This window comes from Elephas maximus, chromosome 26 (genome assembly GCF_024166365.1).
Source record: "Elephas maximus indicus isolate mEleMax1 chromosome 26, mEleMax1 primary haplotype, whole genome shotgun sequence".
NCBI lineage: Eukaryota > Metazoa > Chordata > Mammalia > Proboscidea > Elephantidae > Elephas > Elephas maximus.
Genome location: NC_064844.1, coordinates 18,864,699 through 18,888,376, shown reverse-complemented (window position 1 = coordinate 18,888,376; position 23,678 = coordinate 18,864,699). Strand labels below are relative to the sequence as shown.

Sequence of the window (23,678 nt, the reverse complement as noted above, 5' to 3'; positions counted from 1 at the left end):
TTCCTAGGCTATTGTTAATAGCCTCCATATGGTCTTCCAGGCTTCAAAACATCCTCACACAGCTGTAAAAAATTAGCTCACTGGAACTCAGGTCTAGTCATGGCACACCCGTTTAAAAATCATCTTTGTTTCTCATAATAATCAGAGTAAAAGCCAGACTTCAAGGTCCTCTGTAGTAGCCCAATCTACCTACCCAGTTTGTTCTCCCATCTTAGCCCCACCAGGCATCTGAGATGCCCCACCCCAAATTATTCACAGTTCCCCAAGTACACGCCCCACACACCCTTACCCTTCTCCACTGTTGCTCATCCCATCTAGCAAGCAGCATAAATATTACTCCTCCATCACCACTCCTGAAATCCTTGGGTCTTCTTGGGGTGACCCAATAAAAAAAGGAGAGCTCAAATCTTTGTATACTCTTGCCTTGAAGACAGATTTCATCTACCCAGGAAGGTCACTTTTCTTGTCCAAGTATGAAGCCTTGGGAGGAATAAAAAGGGAATTCACCTGCTCAATCAAATCAACTGAATTAACACTAGTGTAGTGATCAGGGCCCAGCCAGATGACCTTCATCTTCCTTGTTACCAGACTTCCTCTTTAAACTACCTATCCCAGTTGTCTAAACTATTGGACTTTTAAAGAGCTAGTACTGAACCTAGTATATAGCAAGCACTCAGAAAAAAATCTTGGCTATCATGATTGTTACCAATACCAACAGGCCTTCCTAACATGCAAAAGGTTTCTAAAGTTTCACAACTAAAATTGTTATGATTCATTACAATCTGTCCATCAGCGTGAGCCTATAGGCTGGCTAGCCCCAAGTATAGATGCTGACTCAGTGGTAGATGCATCGACCTCCCTGGCAATCCTTTCTTCATTGGACAGGGACCTTCCACTCCCATTACAGCTCTTCCCATATGCAGCTGTGGTCTTCTCTTTGTCTGTCTCAAAAATGCACCGTACGTGTTGGGAGGATTTTATTCCCAAAGGTTTTATCTGAGCTGAATGCCTCTTCTCTTTACCAACCATCTGCCTCATTCCTGGGAATATGATCTTTGTGCTTCTTTGTTTAAAGGTGATGATCAGCAGTTTACCACATAATAATAACAAGCATTGAGCCCTTATAATGTGTCAGGTACACACATAACTTACTTTTTACTTATATTTTATCTCATTTAAAACTCACGATTTTCCTCCACTTTACAGGATCGGAAACTAAGGCTCAGAGAACTTGAGTAGTTTATATGATATGGCAATGCTGCAATTTACACCGTGTGGCTGAGCTGGAATGTGAAATCTAGGTCCATCTCACTCTCAAGCCCATGTTCTGGAATGTTACACCGTAAACCCAAGTCAAATGGCAGGAAGAAGCTGTCCTTCAAATATTCAGGGCGCCTTCAGGCTAGAAAGTCTGCTCTCTACTCAGCATTCAAGACAGATCAGACAGTATCACTGTCATAAATATTTCAACAACCTTTCGGACATAATCCGTCACGTGTTCTCATGTAACTTTTGTGCCTTTCTGCATTAGCTTTTATTATGTACTTCCATAAAAATTAGATGTGTATGTCTTTCTTGAGGGCAGAGATCTGATCTTCTTCCTTATTCTGTGTAGCACAGGACATTGTGTATAGTAGTAACTCACAGTTTGTTTATTGATTTGGAGATTTCTGGAGACTTATGAAGAGATCATAAAGTTTGAACAAAAAGAATCACCTTCATAAAGTAAATCAGGTATGTAGGAAATGCTCTTCCTTTATTAGCATAGTAATAAAGGATGTGCGATCACTTAAAACCTGCACCGACTAAAAAAAAACCTGCAGCGACTACACATGTCTTATTGTCAGTTTTAAGATGTGAATATTCTTTGCCTCCAGTAAATTACTAGAAAACAGCTCAGAAGGTTGTTTCACTCTCTATTCCCAAATCACTGTTATGGTGAGAGAAAAGTAACTAGAGAGAGAGCAGAGACCTCTGCCACCCCGTAAAATATTTCTTGAACAAAAGAATATTCCTAGTATAGAAACAATTGCTCAGGTCCCAGGTTTGTAACCACTGGTCACCCCGGCTTCTCACTGAGAGGCTTGAAAAGGAACGCTGAGAACTACACTTCCCATGAGGCCCCTCTTCCGCGCGCAACCAAGGACGCGACGTCGCTCCCATGGAAACCCGGCGGCCCGCGCTCCTGGGCCCACCTCTGGGGTCGCCGCCTGCAGCGTTCTAGGCTGGGCCCCGCGCCGAGCCCACGGCTTAGGGCGCCGGATCACGATGCCCAGGTATCCCCTATTCCAGCCCTACGGCCTCCGCATCACTCTCCTCCCGAGAGCCTTCCCTGTTTCCCACCCAGCCTGCAAGAGACAGGGAGGGAAGAGCCGCTGCGGGTATTTGGGGGAGCAGTAGCCCTGGCGGGACCTGCAGAGGGTGGGAGACCTGAGCCTGTCCCGCCTGCAGCCCAGGCAGGATGCTCCCAGGTCCGTGAGAACTGCCCTGGAGCAAACAACTGACTGTTCCCCAAGTAGAAAAGTACGGGCCTTTGAAAGATCAAGTTCATCTATTCACTCATTTAAGGGAAGTTTCTTGCGGACAAGGGACGCCGTTAGGAGCAGGGGATGCCGTGGTGAACCCGGCACCAGGCATGTCCCCAGGGGCCTCCCCTCCTTGGTGCCGGGGAAACCGCGAAAGCACTGTGGAAAGTATAAGGTCACGTTCAAAAAGGAAAAAAAAAAAAGAAAGAAAAGGGGGGCGGGGAGTGATGACTTTAACGGGTTTGGTTTGGTTTTTGTGGTTAAAATACATTTTAGCTCTTCAGTTCTCTGATGTCAACTTCATTATCTGTTCTCAAGATAATCTCTCAATCTTCCGACGATAATATTGAAGGACGTTAGGGCGAGGGGTCAGGAAGTCCATCACAAAGCAAAATAAAGCTGTTTTTCTCACTTTATGATCAGCGGTGAGTGAAAAATCATCAGCCGCCCGTTGCAGTGTAATTGCTTCCAGGTAGAAGGTATGGTTGAGTTATAAATGTCCACAGGTGGCATGCCTGATGACAGCACCTCCTCTCTGCTGAGTACTTAGAAGACAGATTTTTTTTTTTAAGATGTGTAAGTGAAGAGCAGACAGGCTCCCACTAAGGGCCTGGGGGCTCACTTTAGAAATAAATGTATGATTTTAGTGCATACATTTGTTGTTAGCTGCCATGGAATCGGCCCTCAACTCCTGGTGTGGCCGCGGGGACTGAACCATTGTGATCCATGGAGTTTTCATTGGCTGATTTTTGGAAGTAGATCACCAGGCCTTAATTCCTAGTCTGTGTTAGACTAGAAGCTCCCCTGAAACCGGTTCATTATCACAGCAACACACAGCCTCCACTGACAGATAGTTGGTGGCCGCACATGACATGCATTGGCCACCGATAGACCCACGTCTCCTGCAGGAAAGCCAGACACTGATTTTAGCCTTTTAGCCACTTTCTTCATTCTTGGTTCTTGAATAATAATAAGCAGCCAATAAGTTTTAGGTGATTTTATCCACCAGGCTTCAACTAAATGGATTATCATATTTTAACAATCATGACAACTCCATAAGGTTGGTGTTCTTTTTTGTCAGCATTTTAGAGCTGAGGAAACAGAGGAGAGCCTGGGGATTAGCACAAAGGCTTTCATATATAAACTGCTCAATGAATGAATATTTGTTGAATTAATAAAGGAACGAAGGATCCAGGGAGTTTAGGTAATTTGCCCCCAAGTTCACATACCTAAATGGTAGATTCAAACTAGACTCAGTCAGGCCTCTCATGTTTTGTTTTGAGTTCAATACTCCGTTTTTCACTTAGAATTTAATTAAAAAAAAAAATGATATCCTTTGTGTAAAATTATGTATGTGTGTAAAAAAAGGAATCTTCAAAATATTTGGAAACCCTGGTGGCATAGTGGTTAAGTGCCACGGCTGCTAACCAAAGGGTCGAGTTTGAATCTGCCAGGCACTCCTGGGAAACTCTGTGGGGCAGTTCAACTCTGTCCTATAGGGTCGCTATGAGTCGGAATCGACTTAACAGCGCTGGGTTTGGTTTTTTTTTCCAAAATATTTGAGATTTTTGGTGTTTTTTTCCCCCTTCTTTATACTTTTATGAAAAAAAGGGAGACCCATGAGCCCAAAATATAATTGAGTAAATAACAGCAACAACAACAACAAAATGTTTCAAGGAGCAATCTTATTTGGTATGTGGGTTTTACACATTCCTCATTTTCCTAGATGATTTAGGTGTTGGTGGTTTTCAAGGTGTATATTTCCAAAAGTCATTGTAACTTCAAATATATCTGAGGTGCTGTCACATAGCTGTCAACCTATAAACCACAAAATAAGATAACCTTAAATCCTGCTGATAAAAGCTCTGCTTATCATTCTCAGCATTCTTTGACGACCCGGTACAAAGCAAAACATGGCAAGATGGCTAACCGTCAGATGCTATAGCAAGCTATTGGCCCCCAGAAGAATAATGTTGATTTGTCTCATAAATTTGTATGAAATAAAATTTCTTTGAGCATAAAATAAATATTTGAAAGGATGCTTTTTCTTTCTCTGAATTTTGGTTTTCTGCCTCTCATATAGTGACACACTCTGGGAAATTGCAAAAGCTGAAGTGGAAAAAAAAGGAAGTAATGGCAAAGAAGGTGATGGAGTTGAAATTGGAGAAAAATCTGTTTTCTTCATTGGCAGTAAAAACGGGGTAATGTCTTTTTTCCTACTTTTTTTTTTTCTGAGTATTGTGGTAATGCTTATTTTAATACTTTTAAAAAAAATTTGGGTACTTCAGCTCTTACCCAGATGACCAATCTCTGGCCTGCCAGTGCAGGAGCTGGCCGTGGCCTGTCTGAGGGTGCCCTGTGGAAGGGGTGAGTGGGGGCTGACATTCAGCCTGAGTTCTTCTGGCCAAGCGCCACTCTGACATGGACCACAGCAGCCTGGAGGAAGGGGCACTTCTTTCTAGTGACTGCCCAGCGGAGTCACCTTTTCCCAATTTGCATAAAGGCACCTAATCTGATGGTCATATTTACAGGTCACTTGTACAACCAAAAAAAAAAAGGTACACATATAATAAAAACATGAAACATATAGGATATGATACATTTATCTTAACTAGAGCCACGGAAACTAAAGAAACATTGAGGACTGTAGTTTTCTACAACAGGGATTCTTAGCCTGAGGTCTGTGGAGACACTTCCTGGGGTCAGTGAACTCCTTAGAGATGTATGCAGAATTGTGTGTGTTTGTGCATGGGGGCCTTTTTTATGGAAAATTAGATTCTCACAGGGTTCCAACACCTCCCAGAAGGCTAAGAACCACTGCTTCACAATACTTCCAAACAGTGATGGTATAGTCAGGTTTAAATATCTCCAGTACTGGGAGAGTTCTCTTCCACAAGACAGTCTGTTTCAGTTTTTGTTAATTCATAGTTACTAGAAAACCTCAGTCTGCCATAAACAACAGAACCAAACATGGTTTTAAAAACCTCTGTGTTGCTCTTAGCAATTTTTTTCAAGCCATAGTCCATTCTGGGCTTTTACCATCTGACAGTGTTTTGTCATATTCTGCATTCCCTCCTGGGGTGTCCTGACCTAGATTTTTTTTTTTTTTTTAATTTACACACATTAAGGTTCAGTCTTTGCACTGTAAAGTTCTATGGGTCTTGACAAATGCCTAGTGTCATGAATCCAACATTACAATGTTACACAGGATAGTTTTACCACCCTTGTGCTTCAACTATTCAGCTACCGTCCCTCCTCTCCTCAACCACTGATCTTTTCACTTTCTCTCTAGTTTTGCGGTTTCCAGAATGTCCTATAGTTGGAATCATACAGTATGTAGCCTTTTCAGACCGGCTTCTTTCACGTAGCAATATGCGTTTAAGATTCATCCATGGCTTTTTGTGGCTCCCTTTTTTTTACTTATTTCTGTTTTATCGCTGAATAAAATTCCATTGTATGGATGTACCACAATTGACTTATCCATTATCTGTTGAAGGATATCTTGGTTGCTTCCAGTTTTGGGTGATTATGAATAAAGCTGCAATAAATATTTGCGTGTAGACTTTTGTGCGGACATGCGTTTTTAGATCAGCTGGGTAAGTAACTAAGAGCAGGATTGCTAGATCCTATGATAAGCCTATGTTTAGCTTTGTGAGAAACTGTCAGACGGTCCTTCAAAGTGGCTGTACCATTTCTTTCTTCCCATCAGCAATGCATGAGAGTTGCAGTTGCTCCCCGTCCTCACCAATAATCAATATTGTCAGGATTTAATTTAGGCATTCTAATAGGTGTGTACTAGCATCTCATTATTGTTTTCATTTGCGTTTCCCTAATGACATATGAGGAGCCCTAGTGGTTAAGAGCTTGACTGCTGACCAAAAGGTCGGCAGTTTGAATCCACCAGCCGCTCCTTGGAAACTCTATGGGGCAGTTCTACTCTGTCCTATAGGGCCGTTATGAGTCAGAATTGACTCAGTGCCAATGGGTTTTGATTTTTGATTAATGATACGTGAAGGAGACCTGGTGGTGTGATGGTTAAGTGCTCAAATGCTAACCAAAAGGTTGGCAGTTCAAACTCACCAGCTGTTCTGTGTGAGAGAAGACCTGGCAGTCTACCCCCATAAATATTATAGCCTAGTAAACCCTTTAGGGCAGTTCTACTCTCTACTCTGTCATATGAAGTCATTAGGAGTTGGAATCAACTCGATGGTATACAAGAACAACAACAGTCACTTAGAAGTCCCTGCGTGGCACAAATCGTTAAGCAGTCAACTGCTAACTGAAAGGTTGGTGGTTGAAACTCACCTAGAGTGCCTCAGGAGACAGGCCTGGCAATCTGCTTCTAAAAGGGCACAGCCTAAAAATCCCATGCAACAGTTCTACTTGGAACACATGGAATTGCTATGAGTTGTAATTCACTTGATGGAAACTAACAAAGGCAGTAACATAGGGCGTTGAGCTTCTTTTCATGTGCTTATTTGCCATCTATATATCTTCTTTGGTGAAGTCTCTGCTGAGATTTTTTGCCCATTTTGTAATTGGGTTGTTTGTTCTCTTATTGCTAAGTTTTTGTTTTTTTGGTGGAAATATACACAACAGATCATATATCCATTCAGCAATTTCTATCTACGTGTGCAGTTCAATGATATAAGTTACATTCTTCACCTATATCACCGTTCCCACTATCTCCCCCATGTTATTTCACCAACATTGACAGACTCACTGCTCCATAAACTACTTGTCTATGTTTTAGAGTTACTGTTGTCAATTTGATCTCATACAGATAATTCTTTAAAAGAATGCAGTGCTCTAGGCGAACCTTCTTTACTAATTCAGCTAAACGGTTGTTTAGTTTGAAGATGACTTCAGGGAAAAGTTTCAATGCAAAGTTCAAAAATTTTCTCAGGGCAGCAGATATGGGCCTCAATGGGTCCAGTAAATCTGGGTTCTACAAGAAATTTGAAGTTCTGATCTACATTTTCCCTCTTGTGATCAGGATTCATCTATTGAGTCCTTGATCAAAATGTTCTGTTCTTCTGGTCAGATAGCAAAGGAGGCGGTAGTTCATGGAGGCAGCTAGACCTGCAGTCCAGTTCCTTCTCCACCTCCTGGATCTCCATTTGCCCCTGCTGCTCCAGGTGAATAGAGACCAATTGTTTTATCCCGAATGGCCACTTCGCAAGCTTTTAAAACCCCAGGGGCTACTCACCGAGCTGGGAGGTAGTACAGAAACTGTGAAAACAGCGTTAGTTAAAAAAAAAAAAAAAAGTTAGAAGATAATTATTGATCTAGAAAAAATTATGACAGTAAATAAAATTTTTAAAAATACTTCAACTTTGGTTTATAATTTGAAAATATTCAGATCTTCTGCCTTAATTGATTATAAAAGCCAGGATCCATTTAAAAATCTAATAAGTCAATATATTAACAATATTCATATTTTGGATTCATTTACTTCACTTTTAGCAGTCTCATCTAAGGAATAGTTGTGTGCCAAGGGTGTCTATCAAAAGGTTATTGATTGTGGAAGATGTGGGGAAAAAATGGCAGCGTTTCCATTGGGCCACTGACCACTGGTAGTATGAGAGCCCCTTCGTCCCCCACTGTAAATTTATTTAGCCAAGGACACAGGTGTTTTGGAAATGGCCACACAGAGTGGAACAGATGCGTCATATCTTCGTGCAGCTTTTCTTGGCCCACAAAGCTCCTACCAGGGAGGCAGAACTGCTGGCGACACTGTCTATAGAAAGGTCAAGGCTTGCCAGATCCAGAGGATGGAGGTGTAGTGATTAACAGCTTAGCTGCCAGCCAAAAGGTCGGCAGTTTGAATCTACCAGCTGCTCCTTGGAAACCTTATGGGGCAGTTCTTCTCTGACCTACAGGGTCACTATGAGTTGCAATAGATTTGATTTTTGTTGTTGTTGTTGTTATATAATGTTTATTGAAAAAAGCAGGCCATCGATTTTATATACAATGTGGTCTCAACAATGTAAAAATGCAAACACAAAAACTAAAAGGAAATATGCGTACTAAAAATTTCATCACTATGTGCTGTTATTTTGGTTTTCATTTTCCAAATTTTTCATATTGGCCCACTTTTAATCTGAATTTAGTTTTATAAAATGAAATTGTCATAGGATATTTTAACCCATCTGCAGTAAATAAACATTTTGTTTCATGGGTGTACTATTGTGAGGAGAGTGATTTTGCATTGAGTATAGCTCTTTAAAGGAGCCCCGGTGGCACAGTGGTTAAGCGTTTGCCTGCTAACTGAAAGGTCGGCAGTTGGAACCCAGCTGCCATGCTGCGTGAGAAAGATGTGGCAGTCTGCTTCCGTAAAGATTACATCCTTGGAAACCCTATGGAGCAGTTCTCCTCTGTCCTGTAGGGTCGCTATGAGTCAGAATAGACTCGACAATTATAGTGCTTTTAACAACTTCCTATATTTTATTTTACTGCCGTGAGTTTAGGCCCATGAATTTAACTGAATGAGTAAATATCCAGTACTAGCCTTATGGTACAATTAAATTCCTATTACAAAAAATATCCTGTATTAAGAAGCTACTTCCACTTTCTTGAAGACGGCTTATGATAATAGTACTGTTCTGATCTAATTACTGAATTAGGCGTATAGACTCTCATACACAGAATGCTCCAACTAGCATTCTCTACTTATCACTGTCTGTAACATTGTTGTTCTTGACTTTTTTGTAGTTGTGACAGCCTGTTATTTTGCTTAGTATTTGTTCTTAAAAGACCAAGACCATCCTTTTTCTTGATGGGTATATGGTATATACAAGGTATTTTTTGTTTATTTTCATTAATGTAAATTAAAACTAATTTTGTTTTTCAGGACGTGGGATCTCCCTTGAGATATCTAGAACTTTTGAGGGTATTATCCTTTAAAAAATTCTGAGCTTTATGGAGAATGTTAGTTTTTTAATTTATCGTGAAAGAACAAGAGAATTGAGCAATTAATGCTTCAAACAGTGACCACCTTTCTCCAAATAAACCAACTATCTTCCTACCTTCTCTTTCTCCTTCCCAATCTTCTATCCCTCTATGCCGTAAACATTTATTGAATATCTCTTATGTGGCAGGCGTCCTACTAGACACTGGGGAAACAGTGGTTAAAGACACATTCTCTATTGTAAAAGAACTTAGGTGCTAGTACTTGTGTGCTGGCAATAGCAAATCCATGAGACAAATGCAGTGATGGAAAACAGGAAGGACACCTAACTCAGCCCAGGAGATTGGGAGACTGGCAGGTAAGAGAGAGTGATGCACAACTGGACTATACCAAAAGCAAAGAAGTTCCCTGAATAAACCGAATGCTTCGAAGGCCAGAGTAGCAGAGGCGGGGTGTTTGGGGACCATGGTTTCAGGGGACACCTAGGTCAACTGGCATAATAAAAACTATTAAGAAAACATCCTGCATCACATTTTGGAAAGTGGCGTCTGGGGTCTTAAATGCTAGAAAGCAGCCATCTAAGATGCAACAATTGGTCTCAACCCACCTGGAGCAAAGAAGAATGAAGAACTCCAAAGGCACAGGTAAGTATGAGCCCAAGAGTCAGAATGGGCCACATAAATCAAAGACTACATCAGCCTGAGACCAGAAGAACTAGATGATGCCCAGCTACAACCGATGACTGCCATGACAGGGAGCACAACAGAGAAGCCCTGAAGGAGCAGGAGAGTAGTGGGATAAAAAAAAAAACCCAAATTCTTGTAAAAAGACAAGACTTAATGGTCTGTCTGAGACCAGAGGGACCTTAGAGGTCATGGTCCCCAGACCTTCTGTTAGCCCAAGACAGGAACCATTCTCAAGACCAACTCTTCAGACAGGGATTGGACTGGGCTACAAGACAGGATGTAATGGTGGTGAGGAGCGGGCTTCTTGGATCAAGTAGACACATGAGACTATTTGGACAGCTCCTGTCTGGAGGGGAAATGAGAAGGCAGAGGGGGACAGAAGCTGGCTGAATGGACATGGAAACACAGGGTGGAGAGAAGGAATGTGCTGTCTCATTAGGGGGAGAGCAACTAAGTATATAGCAAGGGGTATATAAGGTTTTGTATGAGAGACTGACTTGATTTGTAAACTTTCACTTAAAGCACAATAAAAATTAAAAAAAAAAAAAGAGCGATGCCTAAAGTTTGAAGAGCCAGAAGTAAGCCAAGGGGAGTAACTCCGGTGAAGAGGTCTAGTCAGTAGTCTAAGGAGATAATCAAGAAAGTGTATGAAACAGTACTTTAACCACTCCCTCCATTTTATCTTCCTGCCATGTAGACACATAAATTTAAATGAATGAGTAAATATCCAGTCCTGGTTTATGAATATACATCATAAAGTATAAGCAATTACTATAACTAGACAACTAGACAAATACAATAGAATTGCCAGGCAGTGTTAACAGCTGTTTTGATGACGGGGATTTAGAAGTTAGGTGACACCAATCTGCTCAGCTTGCGTGATTTTTCTCCACCAGCACTCACTTGCATGGGTGCAGGCATGGAGGAGAAAGGTGAGTTTGTCTAGGATGGGGTTTTGCTAGGCTGGTGTGATGCAAAGAGAGAAAGCCTAGGGAGTAGATAGTTGCAAGAGATGATTATAGTGATAAACCATGGACTCTAAGAGGGAAAAGATGAGAAGTGAAGATAGGAGGGGCTCACTGAGAAGGAGAAAGTTTTGGGGGTCAGTAGACTTTTGAAGCCTCTCATTAAGGCCAAAGAGTTATTGCTGTGGGAATTCCTAAAGAAATGATTGGAGACACTATTTTTAAGTTAAAGCAAGTTCATCATTATATGTATAAACCACTTGCCATCATGGTGATTCTGTCTCATGGTGGCCCCACTTCAGTCCGAGTAAAACTGCTCCATAGGGTTTTCAGTGTTTGGTGTTTCAGAACTAGATCTCCAGGCCTATCTTTTGAGGCACTTCTGAGTGGACTTGAACCACCAACCTTTCAGTCAGCCGCAGAGTGTGTTAATCATTCACACCACCTAGAAAAACCACAACCAAACCCGTTGCCGTCAAGTCGATTGCAACTCATAGCAACCCTGTGGGACAGAATAGAACTGCCCCATGGGGTTTCCAAGGAGCGCCTGGTGGATTCGAACTGCTGACCTTTTGGTAAGCAGCTACAGCTCTTAACCACTACACCACTGGGGTTTCCACCTAGGGACTCCCTATATATATTTTGTAACATACCTTGTCCCATATACTACATGGATTAACATAATTAATTTAGTCAATCCCCTGTTTGGATATTTAGTTTATTTCCAGTTTTTCACTCTTATGTAATACCAGTAAACATCCTTCGGTGCACATTTTTGCTACTGTTCCAATTATGTCTTTATATTTCTCATTACAAAATAGTCATGCTATTTGACCATATTCCAAATAATCTGGAGTAGTTTGTTTGTTATCATTTCTTTCAAGCACGCTCTCTTTTTTGGGGCGGGGCGGATTATGGCTATAGTAAAATGATCCATCTTTCCCAGCTGTTTTCCTTGGAGCCCAAAGGCTTTCTCCTATAGCTTTCCCAGCTGCTCCTCTTTTTTCTGTTTTCTTATAAGTTCATTCATTTTAAAAAATAGAGTTTTACTATAAAAGAGAGAGAGAGAGAGATTCAAACCACTGAACCAGTCCCTTGCCTATGATATTTAAGTTTCTGGTTAGTGGCAGAGATGGGGCCTGAACCTTTATTTCTTGACTTCAAAAAAAAAAAAAAACTTGGAATAAGTACATCCTATAGATTTGAAACAAAGAAAAAGTGTCTGAATGGCTTACTCTGAACATATTTACAACTTGTCCTTTATTTGTATGTTATTTTTTTTCTTTATTTCCACTTCAACAATTGGAATGAAAACATTTTAGAAGACACTAATCATGAGCCTAACCAGTAATTAGCATTGATAAGTAGAGAGAAAATTTCAGACAGCTGCCAAGTTGACCACTAAAGTGAGGTACGATTTGCTAGTATTTGTCATCTGTGGGACTTTGTAATTATAATAATAGCAGTGTAGCTACACCATGATGGAAAGTTGACAGTTAACTTTTTCCACTTATCAGACAGTTTTGAAAGTTCTTGCTTCTCGTTTCCAGGTAATTTATCATTCAAGTGATTAAAAAACGATTTGGGGCCCCACTTATGAACAATAATAAAATTTTACGTATGGGTGACATTAACACAATATTCTTTCTTTTTGAATTTCTAGGGAAAGACTACTATTATTCTACGGTGTCTTGACAGGTAAGTGTTATATTAACTTTTAGACTACATTCTTGCTTATTCTAGTTATATAGGGCAAGTTTGATTCTAAAAGACATGGAAGGAGACTCAAGCAAAATATTTAATTCTTAATGAATCCTTGGTGTAGCCTGAAAAGCTCCTTTAAAGATCAGCCAACAACAAGCCTAAAAAATGAGCTCGGCTGCTAACTGAAAGGCCAGCAGTTTGAATCCACCAGCTACTCCTTGGAAACCCTACGGGGCAGTTCTACTCTGTCCTATAGGGCCACTGTGAGTCGGAATGGACTCAATGGCAACGGGTTTGGTTTGGTTTTGGTTCCCTATTTGGGGGAGAAATGTTACCATGACTACCCAACCTACAGTAGTACTTTTTCCTTCTTTTTGACTATGCCACTCTACTATTTAAACTATTTTTTTCTAAATACTCCGATTAATTGAACATTATCATCTTTGAATTGCTCATGGATATATTTTTGAAGTTGATTGCCAAGCTGTAACTTGTACCATTTGTTTTATAATACTTCTTAACCTTGTATATCATAGAAGCAAAGCATGCCTTGGGATCAAGATTTAGGATTATGATTAGTAGATGCTGCAGGAAGTTGGTCAAGAAGGCCTCCAACCAATTTTGGAAGATGTTTCTCTGTTCCCTTCATTCCAATGCATATTTCCTTTTTCCTCTCCAAAAACATTACAGGAGATGGAATTTGGTCTTTTGGTCATGTTAAAGAGACATCATTCATTTGAAAAATATTATTAGAGAATATAAATAATATAATCCTAACCAAAACCTAAACACATTGCCATGGAGTCGATTCCAATTCATAGCAACCCTATAGGACAGAGTAGAACTGCCCCATAGGGTTTCCAAGGAGCAGCTGGTGGATTCAAACTGCCCACCTTTTGGTTAACAGCTATAGCTCTTAACCACTTTGCCATCAGGGTTACAATATAATCCTAGATTTGTGTAATTCCTATTACCAACAAAATTGATTCCTAGAAAGAAGAACCATGCACAGTGACACTTGCATTATCTTTCCATTTCTGGGGACCATGGCTCTCTTTAGACCTACATTGAGATATGTTTCCTACTCTAAACAAGTCGTCTAAGTGGGAGCAGATCTTCTACAAAATGCTGCATTGGACTGAAAATTCTTCATATCAATTCCTTGATAGTCTTCAGAAAAAGGGCATTTCTCCTAATTGTCGATTAAAAATCAGTTCTTATAAATTTTATCTTAAAAGCAGCATTTTGTCTCAAAAGAAAATTTTCTTTCTTTTATGATATACAACCAAATGTTATACATATATATAAAATTCTTTTTGTATATTCTTATGTATATACATAAAGATAAAAGCAGGGGTGATATTCAAAACACCTTTACTAATAGATTAAAGTGTTTAAGAGGAAGCAAAAATTGATAAGGTGATAGCATAAGAAACTAATACCACTCACGATGGTGATACCATCTTTCTTTGTTGTACAGGGATGAGCCACCAAGACCAACCTTAGCTTTGGAATATACATATGGAAGAAGAGCAAAAGGGCATAACACAGTGAGTGTCATTGTGATATTGCTATACCCATAGACAGTGAGGAAACCCTGGTGGCACAGTGCTGCTAACCAAAAGGTCGGCAGTTCGAATCCACCAGACACTCCTTGAAAACCCTATGGGCCAGTTCTATTCTGTCCTATAGGGTTGCTATGAGTCAGAATTGACTCGACAGCCTCGGGTTTGTGTTTTGTTTTGTTTTGTTTTGTTAACAGACAGTGAAGTCATGATGCTGACTTCGTTTTACATTTTCTGTCTTGTGTATAATCAGTAAACATATCCAGTGGTACACTTTGTACTGTTAAACTTCAAATGCAGTTCAGCACATATGAAGCCAACCCAAACTGTGAAAATATTTTAGCTCTCTCATTGGTTGTGTCCTGGAATGCTTCCATAAAATTTCTTTGTAACTTTATTTCTTTGGCGTATTATGTTAATCGTATAAATTGACTGTTTTTTTCCTCTTTCAAATTAGAGTAATACTGTGAGTTACCATCTGTCTCTCAAAAAATCTGCTTAAAATATGGGTTTGAACTATTGAGTATTTATGAAAATATACTCAAAATCTAAATTATTAGCATTTTTATAAATGTGACTTGAGCTTGTATTTCACCTTCAGGGCCCTCTTTGGTTGCAAACCTGTTTTCACTTGTGGTAGTATCTCTTCATAGGAGTAGAACTGCCCCATAGGGTTTCCAAAGCGGTAATCTTTATGGAAGCAAACTGCCACATTTTCATCCTGCAGAGCAGCTAGTAGATTCGAACCACCGACCTTTCAGTTAGCAGCCGAACACTTAACCATCTGTGCCACCAGGGCTCCTTATTCAGGATAAAGGAAGAGTATACAGTATATATTGGGGGAAAAATCCTAAATTTTTTCAGAATTCTTGTACGAAAAGAGGTCATTAGGTAGATGAACTCAGGTCTGTGGAAGTGCAATCTACAGCAGAGTCTCACTTGCCCCACTTCAAGGCAAATTTTCATAGACTGATCTAGTCTAAATGTCTGATCGTTAGACTGTAAAGAGTTAAAACCTGCCGTCGTTGCTTCCTGTATTCATCAGCGAAAGCTGTTTATTAAAACTGTGACATTAAAAAGAAAAGAAAAAACAGAATATGTTGAGATGCAAGGAGAGCTTCAATTTATGACTCACATGAATTGTGACATGAGTAATTGGCCTAGAAATGGAATTATCCTCTTCATCGGAAACTTTGAGACTGTTTTCATAAGCTTAACTTTTCAGAAGAGCTCTAAAAGTTTCCCTTCATCAAATCATAAATTGAGGGAGATTTTCCAATACAGGATTATCAACCCCACGAACATTAGTAATTCAGATATCAACAGCAAAACAATTTTAGTGATTATTTATAAGAGATGAGAATTTGTCGAAAATGCAATATATATACACACACACACACATATATAACCTGCTTTAATGACCATCTGCCTCTTCCAGGTTCATGGTAACAGATTCATAAAAGCCCATGTGATTCCTCTTGACATACTTTTTTCTCTAAACTTCGTATTATCAAGTTGAATTTTTCCATGTTCATTCTGGAAGCCTCATATCTTTCTCTGGCTTAATGTTCCCTAAGAGTTCTCTGTGGAAGCGCTTTGTCAGACCCATACATAAGTGGCCTGAAGGGTCTTCAGCATCAGGAAAGGAAGACAGATGTTACTGGCCAGCAGTCTAGGAAAGTTCTCTTGGAATAGGTGGTCTTATTTCCAAACTACTTGGCTGCCTAGCCCTTTTAATCTCCTATCATTTTATGGAAAGTGAGGATCCCTGGTGGCGCAGTGGTTAAGAGCTCGGCTGCTAGCTGAAAAGTCAGTCGTTGAAAAGATTCATAGCCTTGGAAACCCTATGGGGCAGTTCTGCTCTGTCCTGTACAGTCGATATGAGTCAGAATCGACTCAATGGCACACAACAACAATGTGGAAAGGGAGGAGACCCTGGTTGGTGCAAACCAAAAGGTTGGAGGTTTGAGTCTACCCAGAGGCACCTCAGATCCAGATCTCTTCTGAGGTAATCTACTTCCAAAAAAATCAGCCATTGAAAACCCTGAAGGAGCGCAATTCTACTCAGACACATGGAAGGCAACTGGTTTTACATAAAGGGGAACAGTTTAGCATCATCTGGTTCCCCCACTAACCACTTGTTTTTGTCAGTGGGAGTCAGTGGTGTCAGGGGCAGATCTTTGGCTTATACTTTTGCTCAGAGAACGCTGATCTGTTGCTGGGAGTGCCATCCTTTTTTTCCCAGTTCTCCTGTGTGGGCCTTACATTTATTTCGAATTTATTTTGTGAGCTTCCTATCCCAGAACAGAATGTTTTCTAGTCAGTTGTTTTATTTCTGTCTAGAATTATAAAAAATTTTCATAAAGATAATACCAAGTGTGTTCAGCTAGTTGATTATATTTAAAATTGGAGTAAATGTACACTACCTCTGACATTTATAGAATTGGGGACTGTTTTTGTTTTTTTAATTGTGATAAAATATATACAGTAAAACCTGCAAAAGCCAGAACCTGTATAAGGCAGAAACTTGTCAGAGAAGGAAAACTCAAATATTTCCCACTAAAATGAGTGATAGAAACTGATAAGACTGCACCCTGTTAAAGGCAGAAAACTTGTGAGACCCAGAAAAACAAGGCAGTCTCGTGGAGTTCCGGCTCTCACAGACTTCACTGTGTAACAAAACATTTGCTGTTTCATTCATTTTTACGTACACAGTTGAGTGATGTTAGTGACATTCACCACGTTGTGTGACCACCACAACTGTCCGTTTCCAATGTTTTTCATTACCCTTAACAGAAACTCGGTACCCATTAAGCAATACCTCCCCATTTCCGCCTCTTACCCACCCCTGGTAACCACTAAGTAGACTTCAGTCTCTATGCATTTGCCTAGTCTAGATATTTCATCTAAGTGGAATCAGAAATACTTGACCTTTTGTGTCTTTCACTCAACATAATGTTTTCAAGGTTTATCCGTATCTTATCGCGTATCAGGACCTCATTTGTCTTCATGGTTGAAGAATAATATTCCATTGTATGTATGTACTACGTTTTGTTTATCCATTCATCTGTTGATGGGTACTTGGATTGTTTTCACCCTTTGGCTATTTTGAATAATGCTGCAGTGCACCTTGCCGTACAGGTATCTGAATCCCTGTCTTCATGTCTTTTGGGTATATACCTAGGAGTGGGATTGTTGGGTTACATAGTAATTCTATGTTTAGCTTTTTGAGGGACCGCCAAACTGTTTTCAACAGCAGCTGTACCATTTTACAGTCCCACCAATAGTGGATGAGAGTGACAATATATTCTTTTTTTTTAACCTCTTTTTAATTTTAATGTGTTCATTAAAATTAAGCAAGTAAAAAGGAAGAAATTACTGCAGAGTCAGTATGTTGCTGTATATCCATACATCTGTCTGTTCCACTCTCTATCCGTCTCGTACACACACAGACACACACTCGTAAGTCCTTTTACCAAGATGGTTCACACTGGACTTGGAAGAGCTTTTCGCACTTAATAGATCTTTTCCTTTCATGAATTTTTTTCCTACATAATTTTTTGTTGTAAAAATATTGATAACAAAACATTTGTCAATTCACCAGTTTTTACATGTATTATTCAGTGAAGTTAATTACATTCTTCCTGCTGTGCAGCCATTACCACTGTCCTTTTCCAAATTATTCCACCACCATTAACTCAGTGCCGTCTACACAGTAACTCCCCCTCTTCCCCTCTCTTCCCCTCCTGGTAACCACTAATAAGCTTTGATTTCTCTTTACCTGTTTCATGTAAGTGGGATCATACAGTATTTGTCCTTTCGTTTTTGACTTACTTCACTCAGCATAAAGTTTGCAAGGTTCATCCATGTTGTAGCATGCATCAGGACTTCATTTCTCTACGGATAAGTAACATTGCACTGTATGTACGTATACTATATTTTTATTTACCCATTCATCTGTCGGTAGACATTTAAATTGTCTCCACCTTTTGGCAGTTGTGAGTAGTGCTGCAGTGGGCATTGGTGTAGAGGTTTCTGCTTGTGTTCTTGCTTTCACTGCCTTTGTATATAGACCCAGGACTGGGATTACTGAGTCATGTGATAGTTCTGCGTTCAACTTTTTGAGGAACCACCAGACTGTTTTCCTACAATATATTCTTAATGTTCTTTGAAATGGATGCTTTGGTGCATTTTTGAGGGATAGGATAGTGAAAGAAAAAAAAATGTGTTGACTGCCAGGAGGTCTTATCTAGAACTATAATATTTTATATCCATAATTATTACTGGCTGGCACCAGTGGTTAATGTTCAGATGTTAACCAAAAGGTTGGCAGTTCGAATCCACCAGCTGCTCCTTGGAAACTCCGTGGGGCAGTTCTACTCCGCCCTATAGGGTCACTATGAGTCAGAATTGACTCAATGGCAATGAGTTTGGCTTTGTGTGTGTGCTAATAAAGTATTAGAAGCATTTTAAATGGAAAATCTAGTTTTTCAATATAAAAACTTTTTTTTTCAGCCCAAACATATTGCTCACTTTTGGGAACTGGGTGGAGGAACCTCTTTATTGGACTTAATCACCATACCAATCACAAGTGACACCTTACGGTAAGTGAGCTGGTTCCCAGGAAAGTTGTCAGTACACAGTAGTGTCTGCAGGAGGAATGAGTAGGCTTTCGTGAATCAGAATTTAGAGGGCAGCTTTATGGTTGCTGACGCCGTATACCCACTTCCTTTCTAAGTGCTTAAACTGCAAAGCTTTCAAAGAGGGTTTAGAAGGACCAAGGTTCTGGTCTGTGCTAAAATGAGATCGCTGGCATTCCAACTAGTAACATGTTTTATAAGCCTGCAAACAACAGCAACATAAAATATGTCAAATAACAGTTGGGCAATGAATTCATTTGGCAAAAATAAATTTGAAACATAATTCTTTCCAATATTCATCTCCTTATGTGCTAATTCAGCTGGGTATAAGTCTACCGTAGAATTAATCCTAATTGATACTGTTAGAGCTTCACCCAGGGGAACACCATATGTTGGAGGAGGGGAAAGTCTTGGTGTCGCTGACCTTAACAAAATAAGACCTCAGAGAAAACCTCAAAACCCTTTGGTAGTGTTTTTCTGACAATGACTCCCACATGTTGGCCAAGTCAAATGTGGAAATATTGTGACATTTCTCCCAGTGTTCCTGGGAACCCGCCTTAGCCAAGGAAAACAAAAATTTAAAAATCTGAAATATCTTAGTCTTGTCAGAGTTTAACACAGGCTTAATGCCGCACAGACCAGATGCAATGGGCTTGGCGATCATTTGTCAAATTTAGGTCATTAAGAGCCTTTGCGTATTGAATTATTTCTTGTTAACGGAGTAATTATTTTCCCATAACCAGCCGGATGCAGATGATACTGGTTTTATTCATGCAGTGATACTTTTTCTTTTAAAGAAGCATAATTCCCTGTCCTTTTACTTATTACAAAGGCAACGTGCACCCATAGAAAATTGGGAAGAACAGTGAAAGGTTCAAAGAAATTACGTGCACCTGTAATCATATAAAAGATAACCACCACTAATAGGTCATGTTATTTCTTTTAATATTTTCAGTGTTTATAAATATAGTTTGTACAGATTTGAGATGTTTTACATACACATTTAGCTTTTACCGTTTCACCTACAACCATCATTTCCCTATGACATTATTTTTCAGAAACATGGAACGTTACAGCTATATAGTTTTCGTTCTGTCCCCCTTTAAAGGAGACAAAGAAGCAAAGCTGTCTGGGAATTAGGCTAGTTAATGGTGGTGTGGCTGAGAAGAGAAGGTGAGGGCAGGATAAGCTTGAAGAAATGGAGCTGCCAGTTAGCATGGCCAGAGGCAGAGAAAAGTAAAAACGCAAGAGCCAGTTCTTACAGGGTGTGGGCTGCTTCCAGCTCTGGCTTGTTACTCACCTTGGTACATTACCTCACTCCCCTTTCTAGGCCCTACAGCATTTGGGCCTGCAGGCCTTGTAGAAATTCTGGTTTCTGCAGGAATCCAGATCTCTGCAAGGCTTCTTTAATACCTCACTTTGTGAGGTCTTGGTCATCTTCCCCTGGACGCAGAGCAGCTGGGACTGCTTTAGGGAAGAAGAGAGGTCATGGCTCTCAAGAACAGAAGAAAAGGGAGCCATAGGCTTGGATCCAGTGTGGGTTGCTGAATAGTTAATGAATTCATGGAAAACATTTCACTCTTAATGTAGCTGACTGGAATTAGTTTGACACATAATTTACTTGTGTTGGACTAAGCCCAGAAACTTGAAAAAATAATATTGCCAAATTCTATTATTGTTTATCTTGAAAACAGTTGCTCATGGAATGACTATAGATACATTGAGTATTTCCACAGACCTCAGCTAATATGTAATAGAAATTTTCCTGTGGTGTGAGTCCCTGTTTTAAGAGTTTATCTTAAAAAAACTTTTTTTTAAAGCTGCCATTTGCTATGAAGATAAAAAGCAACACCTTATAGAGGACGTTATGCTTAGTGAAATAAGTCAATCACAAAAGGATAAATATCGTATGATCTCGCTTTTATAAAATGACAAGAACAGCTACATATTCAGAGACCAATGTTCTTTGGTGGTTACTGGTAGGGACGAGGGATTTCATTCTCTAGACAGTAGTCACTTTTTACTTATGGTGATGGGAAAGGTAATACCAAATTGTGGGAAAAGTGTACACAGCTTGAAGCAGGGTAACTGATGCCACTAGGTTGTACACCCACACACTCAAAGATGTTTTGGTAAATGCTATGTTACATACAATTTTGCAACAACAACCAGCACAACCAAAATATATGTATGTATATATACAAATAAGGGTCACAGAAACTGATACTTCTTAGACATAACCAGTCACCTCGCAGGATTAATTTTCTTGCTTTGAAGACTTAGGGTCATAGTTTCGTGGAACATCTTGGTCAATTGGCATGATATAGTCCATAAAATTTATGTTCTACATCCTAGTCTGGTGAGTAGCATCTGGGGTCTGAAAAGCTTACAAGTGGCCATGTAAGATACAGCTTTTAGTCTCGTCTGGAGCAAAAGAGAAAGAAGGAAACCCAAGACTCAAAGAAGGAATCAGTCTATAGGACTAATTGTATACATGAACCATGGTCTCTTCTACTCTGAGACCAGAACAACTAGATGGCGCCCGGTTACCACTACCTTACGTCCTGATCAGGACCGCAATAGATGGATCCTGATAGAAAGGGAGAAAAATGTAGAACAGAACTTCAAATTTGCAAAAAAAAATCCAGATTTACTAGACCCACTGAGAGAAGAATCCCCAAGACTATTGCCCTGAAATATTCTTTAAGCCTGAAGATGAAACTGTTCCCTCAAACCTTTTAGCTAAATAGCAGTTAACTCATAAAGAAATGAGTATCACTCTTGAGTGCTACACTCCTTTAAAAAATCATCTGTATGAGAACAAATGGTTGGCAAATACACTAAAGCATGTGAGAGAAGGTTTGGGGGGCTGTAAACCTAGGTTAATGGGAACCTAGAACAGAAATAATGAGAATGTTGATACAATGTTAAGAATGTAACCAATGTCAATGAACAGTATGTGTAAAGACTGTTAAACGGGAACCTGGTTTGCTGTGTACACTTTGACTGAAAGTACAGTAAAATATTACTAAAAAAATAACAGCAGCAACTTCCATTTATGGAATACTCTATGTCAGTACCAGGCACAAGGCCTACTACTTTATGTGCTGTACAAAGAGCATTTCATGGAGACCGTTCAGAAACTCTACGAGGTACACATTTATGTAGTGCCTATTTGGAAACCCTGGTGGCATAGTGGTGAAGAGCTACAGCTGCTAACCGAAAGATCAGCAGTTCAAATCCACCAGGGGCTCCTTGGAAACTCTATGGGGCAGTTTTACTCTGTCCTTTAGGGTCGCTATGAGTTGGAATCGACTCGAGGGCAGTGGGTTTGGTTTGGTTTTCTTTACTTGCAGTTGAAGAAACTGGAGCTCAGGGAAGGTAAGTAACCTGCCCAAGGTTGTCATCAGGAACAGAAGAAGGCCGCAACAACAAGCCCAGACTCTTACCTATCCTGAATCCAGTCCATGGTCTACAGAGTGGTATGATGTACCACACTTTGATACAATAACTAGATTTCTGAAAAGCGGCACATAAGATTGAACTACTTGGATTAAATTATTGTTTAAAACCACTGAAGAGCCTGTATTAGGAAACCAGTGGTCAAGCCAGGGACAGCATCAGCACGCGGTTACAGGAGGGGCTTAGAGTTGTCCTGAGACGGTGTTTGCATAGCAAGCACGCTGTGTTTGCTTCGATGGTATTTTAAAATCAATACTGTAGAACCATTTTGTAAGGATGCATTTGTTCACACTCCATCTAAAATTGAGGAGCTGTCAGTTGTCCACATCAACAAATGGAAATTTTATTGTGATTAATATTATTTGGGCATAGTTATTTGGAGACTGGTGGATAGTTACAGGATTTAAAACTCCTTTCCTAGTTACAATGTACAGTATTCTCTTTTATATGTAAGCGATGATTTTATGATGATCCTGGGCATGCTTACCTGACTTCTCTTACAGTAAGTCATGCCCGTATTTTCTTGTTTTTTTGACCTGTTTTTTTTTTCTCTTCCCTTTGAAGAATGCCTGTTCAAAGGGTTTTGACACCGTATCCTGAAACACACATCTGAATTATTAATAGTTATAAGAATAAAGTCCAGTATAAAAGTTTAAAAAAAATTTTTTCCAATGTACTGGAAACAAAAATTTTAATCTTGGGAACAAAGTTTGAGTAATCCATTTCTCTTTTGCTTAAAACAAAGTTATTTTTCATTTGAAACATGTTTGAGACTATAGTGTGAAATGTCATTGGTTTGCTGAATCAGAATTGACTCCATGGTAATGAGTTTGGTTTTAGTTTGCTCTTGGTTTATGTGTAGCACACCGTAATTTTATTTAATTCTCAAATGAGGGTTAGTTAATAGGAACAGTTCTAGGCAAAATTTTTTGGTAGAGGTGCAGTTTACCCCAAGTACCAGATTTGTTTCAGGCACCCCCCTTCCTTCCATATGGAGCCTTGGTGGTGCAGTGCTTAAGAGCTCAGGCTGCTAACCAAAAGGTCGGCAGTTTGAATCACAAGCAGCTCCTTGGAAACCATATGGGTCCTATAGGGTCTCTATGAGTCAGAATCGACGGTAATGGGTTTGGTTTGGCTTTCCCTCCATGTATGGTAGTTGGCACCTCATGATGTGCCAGGATAAAAAAAAAATTTTTTTTTGGTAGTTGGCACCTCATGATG

General features: G+C 39.8%; 2 protein-coding genes across 5 annotated transcripts in view; both read left to right on the top strand.

Moving 5' to 3' along the window:
- Positions 1–4,691, top strand: part of PLEKHH2 (pleckstrin homology, MyTH4 and FERM domain containing H2) — a 157,593-nt gene extending 152,902 nt beyond the window's left edge. Inside the window, exon 31 of the mRNA XM_049870622.1 lies at positions 4,609–4,691. The gene's annotated coding sequence lies outside the window, so the exon portion shown is untranslated. The remainder of the gene's footprint in view (positions 1–4,608) is intronic.
- Positions 2,139–23,678, top strand: part of DYNC2LI1 (dynein cytoplasmic 2 light intermediate chain 1) — a 47,141-nt gene continuing 25,601 nt past the window's right edge. For all 4 annotated transcript variants that reach the window (XM_049870625.1, XM_049870624.1, XM_049870623.1 and 1 more), the window contains exons 1-5: positions 2,139–2,276; positions 4,609–4,726; positions 12,750–12,784; positions 14,271–14,340; positions 18,871–18,959. In XM_049870625.1, the coding sequence (XP_049726582.1) occupies positions 2,269–2,276; positions 4,609–4,726; positions 12,750–12,784; positions 14,271–14,340; positions 18,871–18,959 (320 nt within the window). In that variant the 5' untranslated portion in view covers positions 2,139–2,268. The remainder of the gene's footprint in view (positions 2,277–4,608; positions 4,727–12,749; positions 12,785–14,270; positions 14,341–18,870; positions 18,960–23,678) is intronic.